At 34.6% G+C, this 11,613-nt stretch overlaps 1 protein-coding gene across 4 annotated transcripts in view; it reads left to right on the top strand.

Annotated features, from left to right (window-relative positions):
* The window catches only part of ATRX (alpha thalassemia/mental retardation syndrome X-linked), a 211,434-nt gene extending 201,405 nt beyond the window's left edge, over positions 1-10,029 (top strand). For 2 of the 4 annotated variants that reach the window (XM_004685605.2, XM_004685603.2), the window contains 5 exons: positions 2,800-2,949; positions 3,800-3,925; positions 4,628-4,723; positions 5,204-5,332; positions 6,341-10,029. In XM_004685605.2, coding sequence (XP_004685662.1) covers positions 2,800-2,949; positions 3,800-3,925; positions 4,628-4,723; positions 5,204-5,332; positions 6,341-6,619 — 780 coding nt within the window. In that variant the 3' untranslated portion in view covers positions 6,620-10,029. The remainder of the gene's footprint in view (positions 1-2,799; positions 2,950-3,799; positions 3,926-4,627; positions 4,724-5,203; positions 5,333-6,340) is intronic. The other 2 variants (XM_012727135.1, XM_012727134.1) reach the window with 1 other exon arrangement.
* The last annotated feature ends 1,584 nt before the right edge of the window (positions 10,030-11,613 follow it).

The following is an 11,613-nucleotide window of genomic DNA, read 5'->3' as shown; positions in this document are numbered from 1 at the left end:
GGTCACCTCCGGGGCAGGCGGGAATTGAACTCATGCAGAAGTGGCTTTAGCTTCTTAGTGCTGTGCTTTAACCCACTGCGCCACCAGGGAGGGCCTCAGTTAAAATATTTTTTATAAAATATTCTTTGAAAAGAGAGGATTTAGAAACCAGTAGACATTATGAATGGTTTTCTGGTTTGATGCTAAGAGGGTGGTATTTTGTAAGGAGAAGTGTCCAAAAATTTTAAGTGATGCAAAACAAAGTCATATGCATTTTTCCTCTGACTTGTTGGCATTTTAGTCAACTGTGAGTCTAAAGAAGTTACTGCATGGGCACACGCTGAACCTCTACCATAATCTGAACTTCATAGGATAGATCTTAAATCTGGAATTGCTGAGAAGATTATATGGTTTTAGAAATGGCATTTCCTAAAATGAGTATCTCCTGAAGATGAAAATGGAGAAATAGTTCATGTCAGGTTTAAGTTAAACATAAACTGGCCCTTTAGACGTTTGTGTTTCAGGATTTTCAGTTTCTATCATTTCTGCTATTAAAAAATTAACATGCTTGTTAAAACAACTTGCATGTTAACACACATGCACACTGCATACGTGCAGTGTTCTTTCCAGTCCTTGTATTATCGCCCTTATCTAGTCACATCAGTAGTAGTAGTTGTGTTACTGCCCCTATCTGGTCACACTCAACAGTAATATACATCTGAGAAGGTGTGAACCTCTTCCCCCAACTCTTAAACAGTATTATACCAATTACCTCAGTAATATTTTTTTTAATTCAGAAATTAAAAATTAGAGTTGATCTTAAAATCAAAGGGCAAAAAACAGTAATTACAACAACTATAGCTTAATTATAAGAATGCTTTGTTATAATTAAAAAATAAACAGGACTATGGTGATGGCACATGGCTGATTTGGTGATGGGGAAACCCAAGGGGATTGCAACTGAGATGGAAAAATGCACAAAAAAATAATATGTAAAAATAACTATTATAAAATAAAAAACAGTAGCAATAAATGCTTAGTAAACTTTAATTTAAAAAGGCCTAATAGTTAATTACCTGAGTTACCTATTAGCCAATGAGCAAGATTTGTGAAAGATATTAAAATAACATATATACCAGTTGGAAACTAAAAAATACTAGTCATTGTTCCCGAATATTACTGTCCTGTCTCCCTGCTTACCTGGTCATTAACTCTGAACCTTGGGGTCTGTCTAATAGTTATAAACCTGTATGGCATAGACTAGAGAAGTTACCTTTGATGGCAGGTTTTTTGCACTGGCATAGGAAGAAATGTTTAACTTAAATTTCAAAAGTGCCAAACCCATTAGCTTCTGTGCATTTCACCAGTAAAGTTTCTTGAGTCATCTCATTTTGTATAGTGTGTTAATATTTTATTTTTAACAACAAAAATAGTACATGTGTGTCAGAATAATTATAGCTACATCTTTTAGGAAAATCAGTAGAAAATACGAAGTAATTATTTCAGGTATTTATTGGAGTAGCAAGATAAAATGTACTTATCTACATGATACTAAATATCAGAATATTTGAAATTAGCATTAGCATTTGCTGTCATGCCTCATGATTTGAGTTTTTAGTATTGAGTTACCAGAACGCATTTGAGTTCTTACTATGTGTTGCCTCCTATGTGCTAAGAATGGAGGCGTAATTTTTTTTTTAAGTATGGCCATTGTTTATAATAAAACGTATCTACTATATGCAGATTAAATTTAAAAAGATTAATTTGCCTTTTATATATGTGGTTTTTCATTTGTGATTTCTTAAATGACTTGTGAATATTAAATTTTTATCATAGCATTTCTATGGTTTGTTTTAACCCCTTCTTCTCAGTCTCTGTCTCTCTTATCCTAATTATACAGATCAGGAATTTGGTGTTTTTACTGAGTATGTAAGCTTCAAGACTGTCTTAATACACCAAGACTTTTTTAAAAAGATGTGATAGTAAATTGATAAATAGTAGATATCAGCTTAAATTTGACTGACAGTCCTTACAGTGCAATTCTTTCTTGATTTTACTATATAGTGGGAATATAAGGGCCATATGTACCAGTTAAGCTGTCCTATAGCTGCTTATATTTATTTATATTTGGCTTTCATATAGTGTTTGGTACCTAATACGACTGTTAAAGTTGTATAAAGAGTAGTGGTCATGGCATCCAAAATAATTGCTGGTTTAAGCAGACTTGTGCTAGAAATTATCAACTCAGCTAAGCATAAATCAAAATGTATGTGAAAAAGTATATAAAAGTTGGAGGAAGAGGGCCCTCCCTGGGGGCGCAACTGGTTAAAGCACAGCTCTAAGAAGCTAAAGCCACTTCAGCATGAGTTTGATCCCCACCCTGGAGGTGATCCACATGGCATGGCAGACCTCTCCTGACCTGCTAACTGCTTCCCTCAGCAGTATACTTCATCAGTCGGCCTGTTCTGATCCCCACTCTGTCTCTGGTGAATCCTCTCACCGCCCCTGCACCTCTGGCCTGTACCCCATCTCTGTATGCATAAATAAATCTTTTTTTTTTAAGTTGGAGGAAGAAACCTTAAAAGATGAAAAATAGTAATTTAAAAAATTGAACCTAAAACATGCTGTTTAAATGTGATTTTCACATATGGCAGGTTGGTGTTGCATATATTGTGATTGTTTTCTTGGGAATTTATCGACTCTATCAAAATTATGTATAATAGCCAGGTTCTAGTTTCTAATCTTAACAGACCAAAGGCTGTGAAGTTATGACCCAGATGGAGAAGATAATTCTTTTGTTATTTCAACCCTTCTACACAGGACACCATATTGGCAGAACTTCTTCAGATACATAAAGAACACATTGTAGGATACCATGAACATGATTCTCTTTTGGACCACAAAGAAGAGGAAGAATTAACTGAAGAAGAAAGAAAAGCTGCTTGGGCTGAGTATGAAGCAGAGAAGAGGGTAGGTCATTCAAGATGATTTTTTTTTGCTTTTATATTACTCAATAGAGAGTAGCAAGAAAGGAAATGGTCACATTCGGGACAGGTAATAATATGTAGTGTCTTCAGGAGCAGAATCCTCAAAAACGAGACTATCTTTACAGAAGCTAGCTATCTTTGGTAGTAGAATAGAAAGAGAGGAAACGAAATTTTTTTTACATAAAGAATAGTAAATGCCATTTCTGCATAGCATTTGCCAAACTAGGAGATGAGTGGTAACCTACTTATGTAGTATCAACTCCCATAAATACCCTCACTGTATGTAACAGACATCTGGAGCTTAGAGTTTGGAGCTTGGAGGTGGGAATAAATGTTGCTTTAGCATGCATACCATGAAGTTAAATATTTAAGTGAATATTAGGACAACAAAATAATTCCATTGTTAGAAATTAATGTCAATCTCTAGCAGTAGCTTTATTTCAAATACTTCATTTGTTTTTAAACACCAACTTATTTGAACAGAATTATGCCTGAGCACAGGAAACCTTACCCTAATACTTGAATCCTTTTAAAACTGCTAACTTATTGTACCAAACTTCTTAACATTAATGTGTTAGGGATCTCATCAGAATTCTGAGTTGCCCCATTCTGTGGGAATTTATCAAAAAAAAAAAAAAGTACACCTTTAGGGGTTAAAGCTTTCCATGTAATAAGATCTCAGTTTTAAGTGAAAAGGGTGTTTTGTTTGTGTGTGGAAGAGTGTTAATAATTTCCTAGATCTGAGAATGTGGGTTCTTTTCTAAACCAGTAGGTGATGTAGAATTTCAAGTTTTAAATCACAGTGTGCAAAGTGCATAATTTTTTGTTTTTAGGGACTGACCATGCGTTTCAACATGCCAACTGGGACCAATTTACCCCCTGTCAGTTTCAACTCTCAAACTCCTTATATTCCTTTCAATTTGGGAGCCCTGTCAGCAATGAGTAATCAACAGCTGGAGGTAAGTTGTGAAGTACAAAAGTAGTTTAACTTGAATTAGAGGCAATTTCAAGTGCTCTGTTGTTGAGAGTTCCCTATGCAGGAATATCACATTCTCCAAAAGATTACCTCTGAATAGATCAAGAAATTTTTCTTTTGTTTGTTGACCTTTTTGAACCAGCACAGTATAGTAAAATGTGGTTTCTTCAGAAACAGGGGAATCGGGCCTTGACTTAATGTAGTTTGAATTATTTTAATTAAGGAAATATAAGGCAGCTGACTGACTAGAGAAATAGCGCTTTCTTCATTTATAAAATATTTTGAATAAATATTATTTGCTGAATGTTTGAAAATAGGAGAAATTACGTATTTATTTATATTCCCATGCAGTGTAGATGCAGCATTAAATGTATTATAATGTACAGTATTTTGAAATAAGTGACTTAAAACAAGAATCAATCACGAAATAAAGATTAAATTTATTATACAAATAATTTAATAATTTCATTGAGTCTGTGGTTTCCTTTTAAAAATGTGCTTGTGGGATCCATAAAACTATTAAATTATTGGTGCAGTTAAACCCAAAATTTTCCTAACATCGATGGGTTTTTACTGTTATTTAAAAAGTTTTAAGTCAGTGCTATAAATTTGTAGGAGGAAAGATCCCTATACTTTAATAAAACTATTCTGTCTTTTATGAAATGTATTTCTTGTATTTTTCTAGGATCTCATAAACCAAGGAAGAGAAAAGGTTGTGGAAGCAACAAATAGTGTGACAGCAGTGCGGATTCAGCCTCTTGAAGATATAATATCCGCTGTAGTAAGTTGACAGTTGTCTGACTCTGGATTGGATTTCTGTTCTTTCTTCTGTCATTTGCTTTAATTTTATTTATTTCACTGTTTCTGTGGGAAAGGGGGCATAAATCTTACACCTTTATTTGCAATAGTAAAATACTACTAAACTGGGGAATAGTGCCAAGATTCAACAGTTTCATGTAGATGTTGGCACAAAAAACAGAAATGGGAAAAATCTACGAACTAGGAAATAAATCAATTATGAAAATGTAAGAATTGTTTACATAAATATGTTTTTATTACTGCTTGCACAAATTAAATCCAAATAGTTTCATTTCAGAGATAGCCAACTATTATCTGTCAATGGACAGCTTAGTACCCTGCTTTTTCTTTGGAAAATAAAGGAAAAGGGGAGAAAAGCTCTTAAAATCCTAAATGTTTTTAAGAAACTTATTTTCCCTTTATTATGCTGCCATACAGAGTAAATAGAAACTCTTTCTTTTAGTGGAAGGAAAACATGAATCTCTCAGAGGCCCAAGTACAGGCATTAGCATTAAGTAGACAAGCCAGCCAGGAGCTTGATGTTAAAAGAAGAGAAGCTATCTACAATGATGTATTGACAAAACAACAGATGGTAAGTATTCGCTCTCTAGGTTATGCTTACTTTTCTTGAATTTATAATTGTGTGATATCTGTCAATAACTATCCCTCATGTGGATGAATAGACTATCATTGGTTATTGTTGGAAGAAATTTTGTTGAAAAACCTAGTAATGTCAAGGAAGGTAGTATCTTTTGTTATAGTCAAACAACAGTTTCCCAAATGGGTGTCCTTGAAGATTTCTTAATGTAATTTATTTTGTTTATTATGGACATCTCAGAAATTATACCAGACTTTTTAAAAAATGCATTTGTTGTTTTTAGATAACTTCCAAAAATAAGTATACTTTTTAATATTTTTAATTTGAGAATACAAAGTAGAGCAGTTGATAATAAGACTAAAGTTACTACTAAATTATGTAATTCTTTAAAAGACTAGCATATTCCAGCATCCTAGATTGTTTTTTTTTCCCCTGGCATAGTCTTTTGCCAGCTATCTGCATTGTATTGGGAAATTTCAACTGCTGACACCAGGAAATCAATTTCTGTGGCATGAATTTTACTTAGAAAGCATTATAAAATTTTGTGGTTTTAAATTAGCTTTGCAAATTCTAGACATTCCAGGTAGGAATTATTCTGACATCAAGTACTTTTTTCCTTTGGTGTTTGTCACTAAAAATGTTTGTCTGTTTCCCTGAGAAATATTCGGAAGAATGACAAAGAAAGGAGACTTGACAAAAAGTGCTGTAACTAATACTTGAGACTAATCACAGTGCAGGACAGGTTACCATGGCAACTAACCTAAATGCTGCTTGCAATACAATAGTCAAGTAATTAAGAGAATTTAGCCCTAAATGGTGTTACTAACTGGTTTCTACAGTAATGGTCCTGTGAATGCCATCAAATTAGTAATGGTGATAACAATAATGTGTTTTCCTTTTGGTATGGTACCCCCTTAACAAATTGATTTTAACTCAAAACTTGATACTTGCCTCTTGGAGACAGGTCATGTACTTGTTAACAGCTCCCTTTTCTCTCTCTAGTTAATCAGCTGTGTTCAGCGAATACTTATGAACCGAAGGCTTCAGCAGCAGTACAATCAGCAGCAACAACAACAAATGACTTATCAGCAAGCAACATTGGGTCACCTCATGATGCCAAAGCCTCCAAATTTGATCATGAATCCTTCTAACTACCAGCAGATTGATATGAGAGGAATGTATCAGTCAGTAGCTGGTGGTATGCAACCACCACCATTACAGCGTGCACCACCCCCAATGAGAAGCAAAAATCCAGGATCTTCCCAAGGGAAATCAATGTGATTTTGCACTAAAAGATTAAAGGATTGTTAAAATCATAGAAAGATCTTTTATTTTTTTAGGAATCAATGACTTAACAGAACTCAACTGTATAAATAGTTTGGTCCCCTTAAATGCCAATCTTCCATATTAGTTTTAAATTTTTTTTAAATAGGGCATACCATTTCCTCCTGACACTTGTCAGTGACGTTGCCTAGAATCTTCTTACAAACATTGAGTACAGAAGATATTTCAAATTGTTTTCAGTGAAAACAAATCCTTCCACAACAGAAAAAACTCCACAGGTTTCCTCTAAATTTTTATGCCTGCTTTTAGTGACCATAAAATTAATGAATTTAGGAAAGAATGCAGATTTATATACTCATTATTTACATATGAAAATAAACAGCTGAGTTCTTAAAGTTGATTCCTCAAGTTATGAAATGCTTTTGTACTTAATTTCTTGATTAATGTGATTGAAATGGTTTTAATGTTCATTTGACTAAAGTCTGAAACTGGGCTCCTGCTGTATCACCTCTGTGGCTGAAAGTTAGAAAAGGTTATCTTTGACACGAACTGTGTGCAATATTCTTAAATACTACTGCTTGGAAATTTGGAGGAGTCTTGCAGTTATCTTTGCATTGTATAAACAGCCTTAAGTACAGCCTAAGAAGAGAATGCCTTTTCCTTCTTTAGTCTTTCTGCCATTTTTTACTTTCAGTTACATGTGCTGAAATAATTACTGGTAAAATATCAGGGTTGTGGATTATCTTCCACACATGAATTTTCTTTCTCCTGGCACTAATACAAAGCACATCTCTTAACGCTTGGTGCCAGTGCTAGTGCTTCATCCTGTTGCTGGCAGTGGGATGTGACTAACAAAATCAAGTTCTAGCATTTTAGGAGGTTAAGGCTAATGTTGTGGTTATTATGTTCACACCCTGTAAACAACATCAAAATGGCAGAACCATTGATGACTTTAAGTTCACATGAGGAATGTGCTTTAACGATTCCAGTACTATCAGTATTGTGAAATAATTCCTCTTAACGATAAGGATCACTGGCTTCCATGCTCTCCTCTTTTCTAATCATGTTTTCCCCCCAATTTCCCTGTTTTTTGACGTAAATTATGTTTCAAAGTTCAATTTTTTTTTTAGTTTAGATCTATGAGGCAATTTTCTGATCAAAATTTATTCATCTAATACCCTTCCAAGAAGTTTTGCTAGAAAATCATTACAATGCTTTTTTAAAAAAAATCCAGACCTGTAAAAATGACTTACAAGTTTGTTTATGTACAGTTTGGTTGCTTGAATTAAAGAAAACTGATTGTTAAACTACGTGAGTCAACTGAACATGGCAAAACCGTTTTTAAGATGGTAATGTAACAGGTAGTGCAAATAGCTAAGGATTCCAGAAACAAAAAGGCTGGGTGGAGGATTTGTTCTCTAGGTATCACTGGATTAGAATGAATTTAACATTAAACTAAAACTGTTTTGAGTTGTCTAGATGATTAAGAGATTTCCATTTTTGTCTTGAAAGAACTAGTGACAAAACATCTAAGAACACTAGGTTTGTGATTTAGAACTTGTAGGTTTGGTGGTTCTACCCCCCCACCTTCCCATGGTGACTTATCACTAACAAATTCCATATATTTGAATATTATGCCAGCCATAGAATAAAGTTTATTTAATTGGGGGGAGATATGTGTTTACTCTTAGAAATGAAAAAGACATGATTTATGAGGTAAATATTTGGAGGCAGTCTACTCTGGCCAGCTGCTATCAGTTGGTATTTCTCCAAGTCAGACCACTTTAAATCTGATTTATTAGACCTGGAAACTTTCAATATGGTCTAATTACTTGCTCAAAGACATAGATGTGAAAATTTTAGGCAACCTTCTAAACTTTTTTTCACCATGGATGAAACTGACTAAAGGAATAATACATAGAAGGAACAATTGGAAATTAGAGATTTGAAGTAACTTGGACCACTTTGCATACACTCTTCTCACTTGACATTTTAGCTACATAATATGTACTTTGAGTATAACATCAAGCTTTAACAAATATTTAAAGACAGAATCACATCAGTAAGATACTAAAAGGCTCATTTTTATATTTGTTTTAGATGTTTTAAATAGTTGCGATGGTTTAAAAAATGAAGATTTAAAATGTTGCTTGTAATACAGTTTTGCCTGCTACATTCTCCACATTTTGTAATGTTTTATTTCTTTGGGTGTAAAGCGTTTTTGCTTAGTATTGTGATATTGTATATGTTTTGTCCCAGTTGTATAGTAATGTTTCAGTTCATCATCCAGCTTTGGCTGCTGAAATCATACAGCTGTGAAGACTTGCCTTTGTTTCTGTTAGACTGCTTTTCAGTTCTGTATTGAGTATCTTAAGTACTGTAGAAAAATGTCACTTCTTCCTTTAAGGCTGTTTTGTAATATATATAAGGACTGGAATTGTGTTTTTAAAGAAAAACATTCAAGTATGACAATAATACTATCTGTGTTTTCACCATTCAAAGTGCTGTTTAGTAGTTGAAACTTAAACTATTTAATGTCATTTAATAAAGTGACCAAAATGTGTTGTGCTCTTTATTGCATTTTCACAGCTTTGAAAATCTGTGCACATATTGTTTCATAGAAAATGTATAACTTTGATGTCCTATTTAATGGTGGTTCTTTTGCACATTTAGTTATTTAATACTGGGAGGTCAAGAAGTTTGATTTTTGATTCTGTTATGTACTAAATTCTCTAAAATGAGGTTTCTAACCTCAAAAAGAATTTACATACTGGGAAGCCTATGTGTATATGTGTTAGTTTTGGTCTATGTGTAACTCCAGCACCATTTCTAAAATGGTTTCCCAGCAGCTGTGTCACCCATTTAAGTTAAGATGGGCTACCAGTCCACACTTGATATGAACTCTGCTTACCATCCCCACACTATAGCAGGTTAATGAAGATCTTGTTATCTGGCCTCCAAAACAGGTGAACACTTTGTAGCCTTCCCTTAACTGTACCCATTCTCCCGCTAGTATCTTAAAAGCAGGTACATATTTCTGTGCTCCAAACAAAACCTTAAAGACAATTACTTAATCTATCTCAGAAACCTTTGTTTCCTCTGAGGATGGCGTGCTGTGAGGGTATAGATTCTTTAATTTGTAAAATAGGTCATCCTTTTACATGTCATTTCACTAAAAATTAAGTGCAGGTCATCTTATTTCACCGTTTAGTCTCAAGTAACACTTGGCTAACTCCCAATCAAATCTACCCTTAGAGATGAAAATTCTTCCACCATTTATTTTTTTCAGGAGTCTGTAATCTGTGCCAGTCCCAAAGAAGTGACCGTTTCAGAAAATGTTTTGTTTGTGCAACATTTAAAATATGCTGTTATATGGAGGTGAATAAAAATTTAAAATCCAAAATATATATTGTTTCTAAGCTCAATATCTGCTAGGTAACCAAACTGCCCACATCACTCATGTTGGTCTAATACTGGAATGGCCCCTTCCTGCCCCTGCCTAAGTGCTTTTACTCCCTGCAGTACTGCCATAAAATTCATTTACCATTCCCTACTGCAATCCTTTCATTGGAATAACCTTCCTGACATTGCACTTACTCAGCCAACTAAGAGAGCACCATTCCCCAGTCTTGGGATCATTTTGATAGTTAACCACTACACACACATTCACCAAGGAAGAGAGCATAGCAACTGAAGCCTTTGTTAAAGATAGATAAGCGTTCGACTTTAATTGAAGGACTGAAGAGGAAGAGCAATCCTAAAATACTGCAAGCCTGGCCCTCTTTAATTTCTCAGGACTACGAAGTATCCCAAGCACTAGCTCTGCCCATGAGCTCCCCACATTCTGCCCTCACTTCCCTTTCCTGCTGGAGACTTGTAAGCAAAGAACTTGGCTCTCCTCTCCTTCAGCTTATATCAGATTTCTGAGACTTATACTCATTAAATAGAAGTGACCCCCTCCCTGTAGTCCTCAAATTAATACAGGTTGGTTTTCAAGAAAGGTGAAGAGATGGCTTACCAGATGCAAGGATGGGGTTTGTTTCCGGTACTCGAGAAAGTACATTGAAAGAACAAATGTAAAGAAGGACCAGCAAAGACTAGAGTGGAATGGATTGATGTAAGGTCTTGAAATCTTCAATAAGTAATTCAATGCAAAGGATAACTAACATGGGTTTCTGAGATTGCTGGTGGGTTCAAAATTGGTAAGCGGGTAATTTGAAAGGTTTAGAATGCAAGGTGAAGAAAGACTGCAGCCGGTAAGATGAATTCAGGCATTCAGTGGCTACAATTTTAGGAAGAAAGGGAAAATATCACTAGAGGTTGTATAGAGTACTGAACTTAAAAGTTTTGACAAAAGCTTGCTGTCTGCCACTAAGGAGCCCACCTTTCTCAGAATTTCTGAATTTACACACAGTACTCTTTAAATACTCTCAAGCCTGATAAGTCCATTAGTGGCATTCTTGTTCTTTCTTGATTTCGTTATCCTTAATTATACCCATATACATATTCACAGCAAGTCAGTTTGGTCCAATTAACTAAATTGAGTATAATTCTATTTCTTCAAGCTAATTCTTCAAAGGGCTAAATCCATTCCTGTTACTTTTCTTGAGGCCCATCCATTCCAAATACTGGTATAAGCTTCCCTTGGTATTATCAAAGTGCCTGCTGGTTATTATATGTTAACCTGTGTGAAACATATCTGAGAAGAATGAGGAGAATTTAATTATATTCTTTTCATTTTAGTTAAGCTAAAAGTGAGACCAAAGTCAAATCCATTCCACTTAGGAGACAGAAGACATATTCTAGTTAAATTATCTGGGTCTTTTATGTTTCGTTTGGAAAATGGGGCTGTAATAATACCTTAGTTTCTTAAAGGTAGGAGACTGGACCAGGTGATTCCCTGAAGTTCCTTTTAGCTCCAAGAGTTAGGGTTTAGCTATGAGCACAGTTTGAAGCTAAAAGGCAATTTGTGTCTAAAGTTTGCGAACAGA

The sequence above is a fragment of the Condylura cristata genome, unplaced genomic scaffold (assembly GCF_000260355.1).
Source record: "Condylura cristata isolate star-nosed mole 26May11 unplaced genomic scaffold, ConCri1.0 scaffold00019, whole genome shotgun sequence".
Taxonomy (NCBI): Eukaryota; Metazoa; Chordata; class Mammalia; order Eulipotyphla; family Talpidae; genus Condylura; species Condylura cristata.
This window is presented reverse-complemented; position numbering and strand designations above follow the sequence as displayed.